This window comes from Geospiza fortis, unplaced genomic scaffold (genome assembly GCF_000277835.1).
Source record: "Geospiza fortis unplaced genomic scaffold, GeoFor_1.0 scaffold1081, whole genome shotgun sequence".
Lineage (NCBI taxonomy): Eukaryota > Metazoa > Chordata > Aves > Passeriformes > Thraupidae > Geospiza > Geospiza fortis.
In genome coordinates this window covers 1,070,819-1,089,406 of record NW_005054503.1, presented here as the reverse complement: position 1 = coordinate 1,089,406, position 18,588 = coordinate 1,070,819, and the positions used below count along the sequence as shown (strand labels likewise).

At 40.3% G+C, this 18,588-nt stretch overlaps 2 protein-coding genes across 2 annotated transcripts in view; one reads left to right on the top strand and one right to left on the bottom strand.

The window, feature by feature from the left end:
* PKD1L2 (polycystin 1 like 2) overlaps nt 1–12,941 on the bottom strand; it is a 35,916-nt gene extending 22,975 nt beyond the window's left edge. Inside the window, 13 exon segments of the mRNA XM_031063404.1 lie at nt 669–810; nt 1,064–1,184; nt 1,785–1,992; nt 2,586–2,691; nt 3,791–3,840; nt 4,551–4,649; nt 5,716–6,120; nt 6,767–6,996; nt 7,551–7,698; nt 8,121–8,231; nt 9,084–9,269; nt 11,821–11,985; nt 12,531–12,941. Of these exon segments, the coding sequence (XP_030919264.1) occupies nt 669–810; nt 1,064–1,184; nt 1,785–1,992; nt 2,586–2,691; nt 3,791–3,840; nt 4,551–4,649; nt 5,716–6,120; nt 6,767–6,996; nt 7,551–7,698; nt 8,121–8,231; nt 9,084–9,269; nt 11,821–11,985; nt 12,531–12,924 (2,365 nt within the window). The 5' untranslated portion in view covers nt 12,925–12,941.
* Nucleotides 1–18,588, top strand: part of BCO1 (beta-carotene oxygenase 1) — a 58,594-nt gene that overhangs the window by 23,703 nt on the left and 16,303 nt on the right. The gene's annotated exons all lie outside the window — the stretch shown is intronic.

The window sequence follows — 18,588 nt, the reverse complement described above, 5'->3', positions numbered from 1 at the left end:
GAGTCAGGCAGGACCGAGCCCAGCAGCGCCTAGGGCAGATCTGCATTGAGCCCACCGAGCAACCGGGTCTGCATCGAGCCCACCGAGCAACCGGGTCTGTATCGTGACCACCGAGCAACCGGGTCTGCATCAAGCCCACTGAGCAACCGGGTCTGTATCGTGCAGAGCAACCGGGTCTGCATCGAGCCCGCCGAGCAACCGGGTCTGCATCGTGCAGAGCAACCAGGTCTGCATCATGTCCACTGAGTAACCGGGCTGCCTGTCGGGCACACACACGGCAGGCTGGGCTAACAACGAATAAAGTCCTGCTACTGAATCAACCATAACGCAAAAGAACTATTTCCAGTATGTTAATGTCCGATTATAAAGCAAAGCACTATTATTTGATCAAGCATTTAGCATAACTTTGTTATAGGTGAGCCTTAACAAAGTTATTAACAGCTTGGAGAAAGATAACTGAATTTCTCCTGCTATGCGACACCTCAGAACAAACTTATCTCCTCGTTATTTTAAAGAACTTGCATATAAAGTAACACTTTCAACTTGTGGACTAATTTACCTTCATATTTGTCAGTGAGGCTATGCATGTGTGACATCAATACAATGTCATGTCAGCAGAGATTATCTCAAAGGAATCTGTAAACCCTAAAAACCCTGTTAGCCCCTACCTGTTACTTTAATCTGAAAAGCTTCTCCCTGTGTCTGCAAGAAGGAGCTGGTCATCCTCAACACAGATGAGTTGCTTTGAAGCAAATTCAAAGAGTGCTGCTGGAAACCAGTCAGGCCACAGGCTAGAGGGAGGGTTATAGGCTGGAAAATTAGACAGAAAAGAACACATGGCAGTAGAGGCTTTTTGCTGTTCTTTCTGTTGTGATTTATCAGGAGCAGGGTGGCAGTTTGGTGCCCTTCATTATAACCCTTCCCAATCCAGGCACTCCCTTGTCTCCATCCTCACTAGTATTTTCTAAGCATCCACTTGACAAAATATCCCTCTGAGGCCATATGACTTTGTGGACATTTATTTTTGTGTGTGCAGTATTTATGACAAATTTGGTGCTCTCACCTTATTTTGTAACGTGTTATCTAAATACCAGTTATAATATATGGCCTGGGAGTCCTCCTGTCCAGAGACACTCAAAACAACTTCATCACTAACATTCACTGGCTTGCAGTTTGCCTCACACCTGCAAGGAAGTAAGATGGGAGTTACGCAGAGTATGAGATGTCTAGAAGAAATTTCACACATATCTTATGGCATTTATTCCTGTTGTTTCAATGAGGTTGACATGTTGAAATCTCCAGCACCTCAGTGGGGTCAAAAACCCTAAGTGGTTTTCAGAAGAATGTGTTTCAGTTTGTAAAAGGATTGTGTTCAAAAACATGGACTGAAAAATGCAGCAAGACTTATTTGGTCAGTAATTTTTATAATGGTAAGGTGTAAATGAATTTAGAACAATAAGTTTTCTTTACTGTGAGGGTGTTGAGGCCCTGGCACAGGTTGCCCAGAGAAGCTGTGGATGCTCCATCCCTGGAAGTGTTCAAGGCCAGGCTGGATGGAGCTCTGAGTAACTTGATCTAGTGGAAGGTGTTCTGCCCATGACTGAGGGGTGGAACAAGATGATCTTTAAAGTCCCTTCCAATCCAAAGCATTCTGTGATTCTAGTACTCTGTGATTCTAAAAGTACAATACTACTTTATGATCATTATTATTGGAAACTGTGGCCTTGCACTATATTTGTGCAGTAATAGTATTAACATGTGAATACCAGGGTTTAAAACCAGACCTGATTTCCAGTTGCAGTTCTTGTTTTGCAGTCACATAGAGACATTGCTCATCCTGCCTCTCTTCACTGCCATGGTTTTGGACTGTAATCCTGACAGTCACTGCTGATTTCGGAGGAGGAAGGCAGGAAGGTGGGATTTGCACCTCGCTTTGGTTGATTAGAATTATCTGTTGCTTCACACATTCATTCCAGGCGGGCCAGCAAGCTCCTGCAGAAACATTTCCTTTATAGTTAGAACAGCATCTTATAAAGGACTTTCCTGCCATAAGTTTCAAAGAGCTTTAGAGACAAGTTTCTTGAACACAATTTAAAGAGTTGGTAATCTGGATTCCGAGTACGGGCTTTTCCAAAGTCATGTATGAGGTCGGGGATAATTATGGGGATAGAACACAGATGGCCAATCCTGTTTTCAGCCAGAAATGTGCTTGCATCATATTTAATGTTAATTATTGCTGTTTTATTGAGGCACATGTACTTTGCAAATGCCTGTGTAAGTCACCTGGGATTAGTCTTTGGCTATGAGAGAGAAGCTTAGGACAGGTAGATCTTGAAAAACTGAAAAACTGAAACCTTTGGGAGAAGACAAAGCGGAGTACTATGCCATATTATATACCATAATTAGTTTGGTCCCAAAACTAGGGTTGGGTAGAAGGACATTCTTCATGTACAGTGAATGGCAAACTTTAAAGCCACAAAATGAAGCATCCTTAAGTCAGATTTTCAACACTGGGTCTGACACAACAGTGAGTTTGTTACTCATCAAATACAAGTTGGTGAAAAAAGTTCAGGAAATGCACAAACCACAGGTCCAGAGAAAACTGGAATTATTGTTGTTGTCTGGCCAGCCAAGTGTAACAGTTGTGAAAGGATCCACATGGCGACTCGGTTTAATATATATTTTGTGATCCTAAATAAGAAGTAAATGTATCAGTTAGAACACAAGCATGAATAAACACATACATATGTTGCTTCTTTATAATGAAAAAGGTCTGAAAGTTTAGACCCCAAATCAGTGGATGCAGCTCTGTAGCTTATATGATCTTTCTCTTAGCCAAGGTAGCATGGCAGTAGAAGCTATGGGAATAGAAGAAGATAGCACAGAAAAATTGTGTGGCAAAATTCTCCCAAATGCAGAATTGGTTTAGGAGTGCAGATCCCATTTTCAAAACTTGGTACTTAGGAAATTAATTCCTATTAAACCTTCACATCTGGACCAAGACTTCTAACCCTTGAACAGCCACTTGTCTTCTGGTGCATTCCTTTTTTATCTTAATTGGATACATTGCAGCTATAAACGAAGAGGAGAAGGGGTAGCTGAGCTTGTCTTGCTGTGTACCAAACTGTGATAAACTTGGGTGTGGATTAGATTTATATTCCTCTGATGCAATATATTTTTACAGGCAATCTGTAAAGCATGATGGCTTCTTGTGAAGCAGTATATCTCCCATAGCAGATGTCTGTCTGCTAATGTTACAGTTGAAAACTAGACTTTTAACATGATAAAATATTCTATCTGGCATTTTTATTATTTAAATTTGGACAGCTGCTAGCAATTGGTGTATCATTAACTTCTTAGTTTGCCAAAAACTGGGAGATTTTTCATTGCAAAATAATTTAAACACTCCAATACAAAAACAGAAAACACTTGGGAACGATATAAAATATATTAAACTCTACTTGAAGGATCACTTTCCAGAGAGAGGTTTACATTAGTCAAGTAGATGAATTAAAAATTCATCTAAACACATTTTAACTTCCAAAACTGAATTGTTGTGAAAAGTTCATTTTCTTTAATCTTTTTTATGCATTGTAGATGGAATGCCTGTAAACACATTTGTCTCCAAGACTTGTGGTATAGATTTTGTGTTGAGCCATATGGGGAACAGAACATCTAGTCCATGATTTGCTATGCTGCAAATACTTCTTTTCCCTGTCTTATACAGCACTTTCACTGGTAAGAAAAATCTCTAAGCAATTTTAAAGAAAGATCCTTAAATAATACTTACTTTTTTCTTTGGGGTATTTGTTTTGTAGCTGCCTTCTTCCTTATCAGAATCTGTTTAATGCAAAAAAGAACAGAATATTTTAGTGCTACCTGTAAAGCTTTCAGACATCCTCAGTGAATATCCACAGGATTTGACTTGTGATAGTGTGAAAGATGGGGCTGTAAGAATCAGACTCCAGAGCTGTGACAAACACCACAGTCAAATGGTAAAATGGTAACAACAAGCTCATCACAGACTACAAAGGGATGATCCTGATTCTTCAAACATAATGGTATAAATCAAAATATATTCACAGAAGGTGATGGAGTTTCACTGATGTACAAAGGAAAATTGATGGAAAGCACTGAAAAACTTTCAATACAATTAGCACTAAGGTTATTTTATTGCTGGTATAATCTGCTCTTGTAAATGTAAGGATGAGCCATCTAGAAGCCATTAGTGACAGCAATTTATGAGACTGCTGTGATGCAAATATTTTCTGGTTTCAAAGCTGTGTCCCAAACCATAAACTTCACTCATTACTTCTAGGACAAACAGCAAATGTGCAATGTGTTACATATACAGAGTGATGCTAATTTATGACTACATCAAAGTCAGGGAATCTGCCTTCATCAGGAAAAAGCCTCCACAAAAGTTTTCAGCACTGTTGCTGGAAGGAAGGCAATTACTACATGCAAACCATAAACACCCCATGAAATGCTCTGATTGCAAAAAGACATTTCCATGGTGAAAATCAGCACCGTCAGATTAATGTAATTACCTTCTTTATGGGAGCTGTTTGCCAACACAGTGATGAATCCAAGATCCAGACTCATGTTTGAGAAGTCATTCATGGCCACCACTTTCACTAGATAAGTACCTAGAGAAGGAAAAGGGCCAGTTAAGAGTAGCAGTGGGCCCCGTCCAACGGGTTTGTAAAGAAAATCCCCTTCTTTTCTGTTAAGAGTTTTCAGGGGGGGGTTCTGATGGGTGTCCACTGCTGTAAGGCTTTTCCTGGAATGTTTTTCCTCTTTATCTCAACTTCTGAATAACTCAGCTGCCCTTTTTCTAGCCCTTGTCATGCAATTCTTTGTCAGCCTACTATGATAGCACACAGGAAACTAGAGGTGTACAAACACTGGAGGCCAAAGGAGTTTAAGTATCTTGAGACAGCAGTTATCTTTTTTGAAATTTTTTGCCTATGGGGAAGGGATGTTCAAATGAGTACAGGGAGAACAAATAAAACTTTAATACCGAATAATTTAAAAATATGAAATGAAATCATAATTAGCTTCTACTGTTCCCACTTTGGCATGCGGCTGGAATAGCTCATTAGAGGTGGAAACTTTTTTATCTTCTGCCACTGTTAATTAACTCTTAGGCACAATCTGCCTAATTCCACATTTTAAAGGCTTTGACTATGTAATAATGGAATGATAATATTACTAAAATGTTTATTCATAATTAACTCCAACAAAAGTTATGTGTTGGAAATGGACATGCAGAAAAACTCCCCTTTTCTTTGTCATCTCTACTGAGAACTCCTCAGATTATGAATTACTTCAGTGTAAAATGCAGAGCAGTCTACTCTTGAAACATAATGAACAAATAGGAGGAAAACACTTTGCTATTCAAGCAAATGTTCTCATTTGTACTTCAATCAGATGGTGCCATGAAAAAATAAACCCTATGTCTCTTTATTGTGTCTCTTCCATTGCAAGAATCAGGTGAAGCCTTGCTCTGACTCTGCAGAGCAGAGCCATTTCTCTGCTTCAATTTTAGCTCGCTTACATAGGACTGTGCTGTTCATCCTGCTCTGCAGACTTTGAGCAGTCAGAAAAGCTGCCAAATTCAGCTGTGCATTACTGTCCCCTAGCCAGGATGCTGTGACTCTTTGCGTGACCTGTGATGTCCTGGAAGCACAGGAGGTGTTGCTGTTGCTGTACCTTCCCAGGGCACAGGAATGCTGTACGCCCGCAGCTCCCCACGAGGGCCGTCTGCTTTGTGCCACTGGCTTTGGTTGGATCCAGTCACCTCAAACATCAGCTCCTCTGGGGCACCATGGGACACAGAGACATTCACCTCCAAATCCTGCCCCAGCTGCAGAGTGTGGGAAGCCACTGCAGCCTGAATTCCAGATACTGGCTCAATTAAATGAACAGCAATAGTCGCAGAGATCTGCGATGCCATCGTGCTCCTGGATGCTCGGATCTCCAGCTGGTGCATCCCTGGGCCTATCAGTTCTTGAGAGGCCCTGCCCAGTGTCAGGTTATGGGGGACAAGACCTTCCTTTGCCCTGGATTCACTCAGTGTCATGTTATCTGCTAACACGCTGTAGGTTACTCCATTGCCTGCAAAAACACAGATGAAAATTTCTCACAGCTTGTGCAACAGGCCAACAAGTTCCAGCTGCTTTGTGCAGCATTCCAGTGTTTATACAGGAATCACAAGAACACTGCAGCAATGCAGTCATTTTTAACAAAGTCACTTAAGATGAGTTAATGCAAATCTATTCCTGTGTTTTCTGCTGGGAATGTTTTGAGAAGAGAATTCAAACATACACTACTGATTTTTAATTTTTTTCAGCACATATGTGCTTTCTCACTTCCAGGAACTTGAAGTGAGAAAGAAATGTACACCAGTGAATGTGTCCAGCTCAGAGTGGAATCCTCTTACTCTAATCAGAGAAAATTTCTAACTTCAAATACAGAAATATTCTGACTGGCATCACATAGATTTTTGTGACTAAAGTTATGCTTATGCTGTCAGCTTTGCCAATAGGAAAAAAGGGTTTATACTTATGTTTTAGATGGTGAAATATCTCTGAGAAAGGACCCCTCCAAGGGAGCTGAGATAATAAAATTGCAGGAATACAATTAGTGGGAAAGCATTGACTAAAAAAATTATTATTTTGCATAATGACAATCCTGCTTCTATCCTAAGGATAGCAATAATATTTATCCTTCCCTTTAAACCATGCAGAGAAATGATCCTGACCTCCAGTGAGCTGAACCTGGATCCAGAGCAGCTCCCCATAGAGTGTTCGGCAGCGGGAGCTGTTCCCTGCCTCGTACTGGCTGTAGCACCCGGTAATGCTGAGCTGATCCTCCTGCTCTTGAACTGTCACCTGCTTCTGGGCCATCACGTGCCACTCGCTGCTGGTGCACTCCACAAAAACACTAAACTCCCCAGGAGAGGAGTACCTGTATGTGAGGTTGCTGACCAGTCTAGAATAGAAAGAGAACTTGTTGTGAAAGACCATCCTGGGAAGTGCTTCACCTTACATGATAACACATCCCCAGATTTCATTCATTCAAATGTCATTCCTACCACTAAGACAACATCTGATTTTTAAATCCATCAGAAAAATGTTTAATCTATTAAAGACAGGATTTCTATGCAATTAAAATAAAAACTACAGAATGTCCTTGTTATATTTTGTTATCAAAAAAAAAACTCTTTAAACTTAAGGAAATAATATTTGCTTGTAGTTTGGCAATTACTGACATGTTTTCAGTAATTCTGCTTCTTAAGATTTGGAATAAATAGTCTTGGAAGTAGGAAACACTTGTTATAATAGAAGAAAGATTGTGATTGGCAGTTTAATATAAGATTTTGTATTGATTTCAAAACAGGTTTTTTCAGAATCCAAGTCTCTCATAGGTTCTATTATTGAGCTATCTAGTTTTTAACATCTCATTTATGAGACTTTGCACATTCAATAAAGTGCAAGCAATGAAATGTACTGTTTGTCTGAAGAGAAATGAAGGCTACATCTTACGTTAGAGGGTAGTAAGGATCAATGGTGTGACCATCTCCAGTGCTAATGGTACAGGAAAGGTTCCCAGAATATGGTGAAAGCAGCCAGATCAAAGTGACTGTGATATTTTCAAAGACAAAACATGTGTCTTTCATAACCAGCTGCAGACCTGCAAAGCAGAATCACAATTCAGTGCCAGTGTTTGTCTACTTTCCTTACAAAATTCAATTTATTTTCAGGCATTGAGAGCCAGCCTGCTCCAAACCACAGCTGGTAGTGTTGCTAATTTGTGTGCATTAGTGGTGTGACAGGGAGCTGATTCTTTTCCATGACTAGTAATCAAAATTTTTGTTGGAACATAATTTTATCTAAAGATGTTTTATGTGTCTGTATTTCTGGGCTTTGTAGTCTACCCGGAACCCTCAGTTAGGACAGGGAATCTACATTTTTGTGCCTATTTTCAGTGATCACCACTATTCCAGTTTCTTCCCTGAGGATGGAACAGTGATTTTTAAGATAAATATCAGTGGTCTCAGTATTACAGCACAGAACAGGACAGGCTTCTTGTGTGGACATCCCCCTCCCTCTTACCTTCCTTGCAGTGGTATTGAATTGACAAATAGCTTCCCAAAGCTGGACAAGGATCTCCAAAGAACGTGCCATCTGCTGCCACCTGGCAGGCCTGCAGCCCGTGACACTGGCCTGCAAAGGGAGCATTTCAGATCAGCACGTGGCGCTTGCCTTTACTGCCACAACAGCTGAGATGAAAGATGATTGAGAAACAAGAAGGGCAGGAGGAGCAGTATCATGCCTCTGATTTCTAGACAAATTTCCACATCATTTTGACTTTAGTGTGTTGCTTATTTTGTGGCATTTCTTTGCAACAATTCATTTTATTGGAACAAAGCTGGATTTGAAAACGTACGATTAAAAAAAAAGGGAAAAAAAATTTCGTGTTTTGTTTAATTTTGGCTGGAAGCCCTAAGAATCTCCCTGGGGACAGGCCAGAGTCACTGTTTAGTATCCAAGCCCTTGGCTCCAGTAGAGTGGGTGCCTGACACGTGGCAGGGAGCAGCAGGTTCCTCATGTCCCCGTGGGTGTCAGCCTTGTCACCCCTCCTGCTTTGGAGTTAGGTTTGTTTGGATGTGTTGCTTTACATCTCTATCAAATCTTGTGTATCCCACTGAATTTCTCAAGGAATCAGTGTGTTCACATATTTTCTTCCTACACTAAGAGCCAGCCACACCCTTGTCAGGCACACCCCTTGCCCTTCATTTGCTTCTCCCCTCCTATGAATCTTTGCTCCTCACAAAACCCTTCCTTTTGCTCCTCTTTCCTTCTCTGAACCTTGTCTCCTCAAAAAACCCCTCCTTTCCATCCAGCCTCCTGTAGCAACCTCCTCCCCATCAGAAGTTCTCTGTGATTCTCTACATTTTAGGAATAATCCGCTTTCCCATTTGCTAACTCTACTGGAAAAAAAGATAAAGAATTTGAGGCACAAGGAACTTTGATCCATGCTCTGTGTTTCTGATAAGCAATGCTGTGAGATACCACCTGCTACTTCATCCTTGACACTGAGCCAGCTGCAGCCTTCATCTCTGTTAAACTGCAGAGAAGTCTCTGACACACAGTAGTGAGGGGTCTTCCTCCCATAGAAGCTCTCTTCAATTTGAATCACTTCTCCTGATCCACACTGTACAGTGGCATTGGAATTATCACAAGCGATGCTCTGGCCAGATTCTAGTAGGAGAAAAAAACCCCAAATATTACCTTTTTTAATTTCTGAAAAATCGTGCTACAATTCTATTCCATGTCCATTTTGTTTTGTTTGTCTTTCTTCCCTTTTCTCTGTTTTAAGCTAAACAATTAAGAAAATTTAAGAAAATTACAAAAGAGTCAAAATTAATAGATTTATGTTTTTACTGCCTTAAAATATTGAGGACATTTTCAATAAGCAAAAATATTTTAATAATAAAAATAGATTGTATTTTGTGAAAAACTCTTAGCATTTGTTTGACCTGAAATACTGGAAGGTTTAAAGTTGCTCCTGACTTCCGAAAGGGATGTATGGATTGCATAATATTAAGGTAATTGCTTTAGAGAATAGTTTGCATATTAAGTATGGGAGCTGATCCCATTTCTGCCACAGAGGCTCCTTTGTTCCTGTGTGATATTTGACTGACTTCATTCAGCAGCACTGCTCAGATGGGTAAGGTCATAGCTCTAAATACATACACCTCATTCTTTGATTAATCTGGGACAGTTAATTATCTTTCAGAATTCTTAGTTTCGTGTAGTAATCAGGCTGCTTAATACCCTGAAGAGGAGGATGTGAATAACTGCTCTCATATGGGAGTGTTGCAAAAGGATGTTTTTGTTTCAGCTGTTCCAGGTTTAAATACATTGTCCTCCCGTTGTTGTTAGGATCATTCCCTTCAAGTCCCTTGATTAACAGTGCCAGTGTGTGCACACTGCAATAATTGTGTGCTATTGTTATTTAAAGGCTAAAGCTAAGCCTGGCTGTAACTATAGCAACATGATCAGTTTGCAGATTAGAGCTCTCTAAATAAGCTTGAAAAATAACTTGCTGGTAAATTCTAGTATGGACCATTATCTCATGGCTTTTTTTTTGTTCTCTATAGGCAGGTTTCTCACAGTATTTGCTGTCTCAGCAACTTTTACATGGAAAGATGGACAAAACTTGGTCTGTGTTTCTAGGTACAAACTCTGCTTTGATACTTATATATTTACTATAATAAACTGATAACCTACAGAACACCAAATGGTAGAATTGCCTTGATCTGGTCTTGGTTTCCTGGCTAGTGGAATGATGAATGTAGTGTAGGATATTGTTGCTCTTTGAATTTAATGGGATCTCAGTCAGATCCTATGGTAACAGATGATAGTTTCCTTACAAACAGACAGTTGTCTACTGTGGCTGTAATGGAAAAATAATTTCAGTCTGTTTTTGCAAGAAAAATAAGCTTAAGGAATTGTGCTGTCTGCCAGTTTCCTCTCCCCCAGTCATTTTTAATGTTAGTCATCTTCAGCTAAATTTGATGTATAGATATAAAGTTCCAACACCCTAAAATTTCAGGAAATGCAATATCTAGGGAGAAGAGAAAGAGCTATATCAATGCCATGGACATGGAATTCAAGTGGCCAGCACATACAGCTGGAGCTTTGGAGCAGCTGCATGGGAGGGAGCTGAGGTATACTCTGAAAAGTATTTGCAGAGGTGGGACCTGCTGGGATATGGGGGTGAACTGGGAGTGCTGAGGAGAGTAGGGAGGGGATATGGAGCAGAAATTCAGGATAGGAAACAAAACTTTATTAGCTTTGCCTATTGCAGAAAACCTTGTTATTTATGTCAGTAGTAGCAGACTGCTGGACAGTAGCAGTTCTAGGGCTTGTGGAAACCTGTACTTACATACTTGATTGGAAGCCTTTTATATTAGTGTGCCCACAGCCAGACTGTCCTTCCAGTGCTTGTGACCCCAGTTCTAGCTGCAGTTTAAAGTACTCCTGTGCAAAGTGGGAGGAACACAAATTCCCCTCATATCTATATGTTTAAAGGGATGATATTGCCAGCATTCCTTTCCAGAACTGTTTGTTCCAAGTCACAATTTGAGTGACACAATGTCTGTGGATTTTCTGTCTGAGCACAGGAAGTACAGGTTCCTGTCTGCTTCCTTAACCTGGGAAAACCTTGAACTTCACAAAGTGGAAGGGTCTCAGAAGAAACAAGAAAAACTTGCTCTCACTTTTGCTCACTCCAGGCTGCAAGGAGTGGTGCCTCTGGAATCCTGCCTGTATTTTTGCTTCAGTTACAAATGGAAATTATTCTGGCACACATCAATGAGTATTTTTATGGTACAGCCATACAGGTCCTACCTAGCCCAGGTATTATGGTCTTGTGGGAGTTTATTCTTGCAGCCATGCTTTAACACAGCCAGCTTATGTCCACTGAAGATGTGGATAGCTACACATTATATTCACTCTCAGATCCATTTCTATTTTATCAACCCTCTACTGGAACCCTGGGCCTTAATGTCTGGTTGCTGAGCACCTACATCTCCCAGTGATTTGTGGATTCTTCCTTCTTTGGATCAGATGTTTATCAGCACGCTGGAAGAAGAGCACCTGCTGGGGTTATATGACTTTTTGCTTGTTCACATTTAGTAAGATTCATGAAGTTATTTCCCAGCTACTTTGAAAGCAACAGGGCAATTTATGCCCCATTGTGATCACAACACACTCACTTCACTGTTCCAGCTGTTGTGCATCTTACCAAACTCGCAAATGAAGTCAAATTCCTGGCTGCAATTTTCAGTCACACCCCACTGATACTTGGCATTCTTCAGGATGTACCCACACATGGATGAGAAGGGAGATGGCTGATCCTTGTACCAGTTACTGTAGATGATATTTGAAGTGTCCAGCCAAGTTATTGACCCTGCAAACAGAGAAATTGTGTCCTGAATGTTTATTTTCCACAGTAATACAATTAGAGTCAGAGTCTGCAGAGCAGGATTGTAGTCCTGCTCCTACTGAAGCAGAGATGGTTTAGTCTGGGTAATGATCTTCAATTACATTTTATATTGAACCTGATGCAATCATGAAAAGAGAAACTGCCACTTCCACCTGCGCTCCCAGCCTCGAGATTTCACCATTTCCCTTGCATCAGACCGTGCAGCACTTCCTAGTGGGATGAATTGGCTTCCACTGGAGACCTAACCCAGCACATTGGTTTCACTGGGTCAGCAAGCTGGTCTCACTCACCATGTGTTCACACAACCACAAGATCCAATGGAAAGGGTGATAACATGCAACAAGGAAGTGAAGCAGGTAATTAAACATCTTAATATAAATCTGAAGATACAGCAACAAAAGAGGCTTTTCAGCAGATATCTACAATGGGACTTAACTGCATTTTCTACCATGTTAAGAAAGCATCATGAGCTGATCCAATTTTAAAGATGGGATTTTAAAACCACTTACCATCAGTAGTTTCATTCAGCAAGGAGTTTGAGATCAGTCCTATCCACCATTCCTGATTCTCAGCAATATGTTTTTGCAAGAACTCTTGAGTTTCTTCATTTTTAATAAAGACAAGATGCCCTCCTCCTCTCTCACACCAGCTCTGGGCACCTGTGAAGGTTTGCTGGAGTCTAACAAACTCATAGCATGAATGGTTGAAAGCTTGCTGGTACTTTGAACAAGGTATTCCTTCATCAGTTGCTTCCTCCACAGCCAAACTCACAGCAAGAGAAATCAGAACTGTGATCCCCAGCCACATTCTCAACCCAGAGCTGTGCATTGCACTGGTCTTGCTTACCAGGACACCACTCTTTTTGCTGCCTTCTTCAAAAGCTTGAGATGTCATCCTTGTCATGTCATCAGCATTCTCCTTCCTCTTTGCTGCTTGCCACAACAGCAGCAATAGAGCATGGAACAGAACAGAACTTCTAATATATAATTGTGATTGTGCCTGGGGGGTGTTGTGCTGATGCTGAGTGCCTGCACTGACCCTTGGGAGCTCTATTGTACAAATGTCACATCCCATGTGAGATCAGTTTGAGGAGAAGACATTAAATCGTTGCTTTCCTTGTGAGCAGAGAAGATAAAGTTGATATATGCTACTGTTGGACATGTGGAAAAGTGAGATAAAGCTCCTACATCAAAGGCTTCATTGTGTGAACATTGAAGCTGGAGGTCTTTACAACAGCAAAGAGATAAAATAGTGAGAATTGAAAAAAAGAGAAACACAAGGAGTTGTGAGATGGGAAAACACACTGCTTCTCTAGATACATTTAATTAGTCTGGATTGATTTATTTTTAATAATTATTGAGGTGCCTCTTTTAGATGCTAATGCAATGTCTATAATTACTGTAGCAGATCCATCCTGCCCTTCTGTTTACGCATGTGCAGATTCATCTCAGCTGTTCCAAGTAAGCTTCATTTTGAACTGTTGTGTCTGCTTAGAATTCCACACCCCAAGTGAAATGCTCCCATCATCCCTTAAAAGATAAGCTGCTCAGCTCTTTGGGGCTGCAGTATTTATGCCTGCTGGGAGGCAGAAGAGAAGGCCATAACTTAAATCAATGATTTAGGAAAGATGAAAATATTGCTTTAATCATCAGAACTACTTGAGAGCCCTATTAGCACATTCCAAAGGCTGATGATGGACTTTGGGAAGCAAGCCCAGCAACATTTAGGAGCTGAAATCTCTAAATGCATCTCAACTTCCTTATAAAAGATATCCATCAGGTTTACAAAGCCACCAGCTTAATAGAAGCACAGTACAAATAAGGATTTTAGCTATTGTGATCCTCCTGTCCTTGGCATTAACTCCATTGAGTTTGATGCCATTATTATTAATTTATACCACCATAACCCAAAACTGGAAGAACAGGCACTTATATTTAGACATGGGTTAGTGAGCCAGTTAGCAGAGCACAGAGGAATCAGCAGAGTTTGATTGATGGATTCCTGCACTGCAGAAATGCCTCCTGCCCTGCACTGCTGGGCTGTGCCCGTGCCTGCAGTGTGCCAGTCCAGCTCCAGCTTTCTGCCAAAGCCAAGTGCATGCACTGCATCCAGTCAACATCTGAGAGTGAACTTCAATCCCAAGACCTTTCTGGATCTCCAGTTTATGGCTGTCTTGCTCAGCTGAAAAAAGCCGGACTGTTATCAGGCTTTTCAAGATAAAGTTAATTGGAAAGTGTTTAATAGGTAGAAAAATAGTGGGGGATGAGAGGAAAGGAGAAGAAAATACACTTTTCCGGATGTCTTCCTTCTCACCATGCCTGTAAATCAAGAGTTCAGCTATGGAACCCTTGGAGCAGATCCTGCATGAATTTCTGACTGATTAATAGGGAGAGCTTATGGAGCAGCTAAGATGTGAATATTCTGACTGGATTTCCCAGCTCTGGAGAAGGCCAATCCATATTCTAGTTAGCTAATTGGCCCAGACACCCATCCTCTTCCCAGATTAGACTGTGTAACTACTATTATCAGCTGCTTCTCTTGGGGGTGTCTGCAAATTAGGAGTCCCTTTCAGGCCCTATATAAATCTTCACAGGCTTCAGTTTGGGAACACCCAATCCAAGTGTTTTATATTCAAGCTGTTGCAGCAGCCAAAGCTGAGGGCAGCTGCATTTAAGTTAATTGGCCACTGTGTGTTTGCATGATGCTTTCTTCAGACTCCCTGCTTCTTCCTGGGCCCTGCTGACTTGCCAGGCTTCACAGCAGCTGGCATCCAGTCCTCCCACTTTATCCTTCTAGATAAGAAAAACACAGCCTGTTTCTGAAACACAAGCATGATGGAGACTGTACTTCAATGTACTGGCTTGGTGATACAGATGTTTCCAGTGGGAGCTCACTTTTATGATAAATGTGTTCTGTAGCATTGTCCAGTTCTTTCTCTGCTGCTGGAAATCTGACTACATGAACATACTAAAAATGCCAGGGCTGAGGGTGCCACAGGCTCTCCCCTGTGACTCTGCTCCAAAGGCATTGAAATTAATGGAAGTCTTGTCTCTGGCTTTGATGGAATTTGAAATAGGCCCTGAAAAAGAACAAATAATGTTTGGAAATGTCTACAAATAAAGCCAAGCTCTCCAAGTGAGTCTACTGTTGGCAATTTCTATAGCAATGTGCATTTTTTCCCTAATCTACGGTTGCTATAAGTTACCCTTCAGCTGCCTGCAGCAGATGGAGAGTGGAAGAAAGACAATTTCCCTCTTTGGCGGTTTGTTAACTTTTTATACTTTAGTGCCAGGAAAGCATTCTGTCAGTTTATTGTTTGCCACAAGAATGAGAAAAGCATTTACATGAAAAGAAAATGCTGCTTTTAAAGCATCAAAATCAGCAGCTAGGGTCTCCAGGAAGAGGGAAACTTCTGAAAACCCTTTTCACTCATAAGTGAGAACTCACTTGATGTCAAGTAAACAGTGCTTCTAGAACTTACCTTCTTGTGGGAAACATGTCTTTTGCATTCTTCCTCAACAGAATGACTTTTTTTTAAAAAATAGCTTTCTTATGCCAGAAGTCATTGGCTTTGGAGTGGTCCTGATCTATGCCCCAGTGCAGATCACAGATCACAGCTGCATCATGACAGCCTGAGAATGGCCTGGGATTCAAACTGCAGCACTGCAGAATAGCTTAAGAATCCATAATAGAAACCAGAAAGTGCTAGATTTGAAGAATTAAGGAAGTGAAGAGCTGCCAAAGAGAAGGAATAAATCACACCCCTGCTCATTTTGGCAGTTGTTCATTTGCCTTGAGGAAGAGCAAGTAAATTTACTCTCTATAGGAGGATATTGCCATCTTTACATTCCTGAATATTACTGAATATAATATATTGATTTTTATCAGGAATATAAATATCTCTGTGTTTAATTTATTAATTGAATAAACATAAAAATGGAAAACTTATTTCTATTGCTTTGACTTTGAGGTAGAAAACAGATTGTTTTTAGGTATCATGAACTTGAGACAAGATTATGAATACCTCATTTTATTGTGTCATGTGAACTTGTGCAGTGTGAAGAACATTGTTACCCTGATGGGTAGGAGGTACTGAGTCCTGAGCAGACTCTACACCTACACGTACACCTTCCATCTCTTCAGCTGGCTTTAAAAACGCCCATTTGCCAATTAGTTTAAGAAGGTGGATCGCAACCCCACTTCCTTCCTTGCTGCTCTCCTGTGCTGCTATCCTGATGGTGAGACCCAGCTATTGCTGACTGAAAAGGGTTTGGTCTTGTGGCTTCTACTGTCTAATTTTCCATGAGGCAACACACTGAACCTACCAGTGATCCCTGCCAAGCTGCAATTTTGATGTTATCTTGTTTATAAAAACAGGGAAAACAATTCTTATCTGTACAGGGTGCAAGAATTAAATTAGACCTTCATGCCTGGCATGATGGGGTCAGGATAAAGACATGTAGGATTACTTCAGGAGCTCTTGGTTTGAACATCATTTCTGTTTAGAAGATGTGTATGGTTAATTGGATAATTCATCACCTGGATAAGTCCCTGAGGGTCTTCCCATAGGAACTGTCCCCTTGGAAGTGTCTGGCATTGCCTTTAGGCTCATGGCTGGCCTTCCCTCACTACCACAGTTGATGTCTCAATCCCTGCCTCTTTCCCAGCTCTTTCCCCTGTGTTATTGCCTTCAGAGCAGAACTTTGACTGTCAGGAAGAAGAGGATGAGTGGGGCTTAGAACATTTATTGAGCTGGGGTTATTGATGGCCAAACTGAGCCCCAAGTTCACATAGAAAGGAGCAGAACTATCTCAAGAACCTGATGACACCTCATGTGTCCTTGTGATCATATTTGACTAAGTGGCACAATTTAGATCTGCCATTGCTTTAATATCTTAATTAGAGAACTGTTAGAGTGTTAAAGGTGCCCTCTTTGGGTAAAACATTAACTGGTAGATACAAATAGACTGAACTTTGCCCACCACATAAAGAGGTAAAATAAATTGCTTGGATCTGAATTTACAGCCATCATTTACAGCCACTGTCTCTGCAGTCTCTCCAGGTTTCCATAAGTGTAAAGCTGGCCAGTCTTCCAAGGTGTTTCAGTTTCCACCTCTTGTTTGTTTTATTTAATTTGGTTACACATTTTTCTTCTGCTTATTATGAGCTATTTCAGAGCTTACAGGGCATGGAAAATGAGAGGGGAAAAAGCTCTATAACAAGTTGTTTTCATTGATAATGTCTCTTACAAGTAGATATCCAACAGCTTACAAAAAAGATCAGCTTCACAATTCCCATAATGAGAGGACTGGAGGCCCAGCAACCTCTCTGTTTGGGAACACTGTTTTTGTGCTAAGCCCTCTACACTCAGTTGCCATTTACTAAAACCACAAAAGAGTCCTTTTGAGTTTTTCTTTATGTTCCCCCGAAGATGTACAGTAGGCTACTAGGTAGGATAAGCAGCAACATTCATTTCTGTCATTGTACCCATTTGTGACCCCATTTCTACACCTTCAGTCATGGAAGTGAATGCCAACCTTCACGTTGTCATTCTACCCACTTGAAAACACATGACTGAACTGTATAATTTACATATTAAAACATGTAAATAGGGATGTTGAAAGGTGCAAATAAGATTATAGAAGTCTTACAGCAAGGAAGTTTATGTGGGCACTGTGGTTGTTTATTTGTTTTAATGTCTAATGTCTATTTGGGCAGGCTCAGGCTGTTGGATACACAGTATGGGTAGGCCAGCAGTTCCATGCCTCAGCACTTGAAGAGTTTTAATATTAAGTTACTTTATGTATTTATTTTAATGAACAATTCAATATTTCTCATGATAGGTATTGAAACTATGACTGTAAAAAAGAAAGCAATACTTCTGTTTATCAAAGAAATTATGAGATCTCACAAAAAACTCTCCTTCCCCAAAATTAAAATCTTATAAAAGAAATTAAAATCTTACAAAACCAATTATTTTTGTCCAAATAATGAGCAAAATAGTACATGATAAAGCAATTTTGACCCAAATAATACCTGGTCAGAATAATATAGAAAAACTATTGTTATTTAAATTTGAACAAACTACATTAGTAATTTACGTTTGCAGTTATATCCGGACAGTGCAAGAGACGTGTTTCTAAACAGTCTGGTGGCAGTTTTGTGAAATGAGATCATGACAATAAAAGAGTATTTAACAAAGATAAGAACTTGTGTTTCTAGAAAGTGAGATAGCAATCAGTGTGATTTCAGCAAAAACAACTCCTAAGTTCGTATCAGTTTTACTATTGAAATTTTATTTGTTTGTAATAGATAACTGTTGATAGCTGAAAGTTCTTAGCACAGCTTAAAGTCATATACATCAAGTCAATTTGACCTTTGTTAATGGGCTTTAATTAGAACTTAATTTCTATAAGCAAAAGACTGAGATTAAAATAAATTAAGTACAATGGAGATAAGGAATTTTATTGGTCTCTTTCTGATTTGTAAGGCAATAACTTGCTTCTTGCTAAGTGAACCAAAAGTACAAAGGTAGGCACAGGTCGTTATTGTTGTGCTAGAAATGCA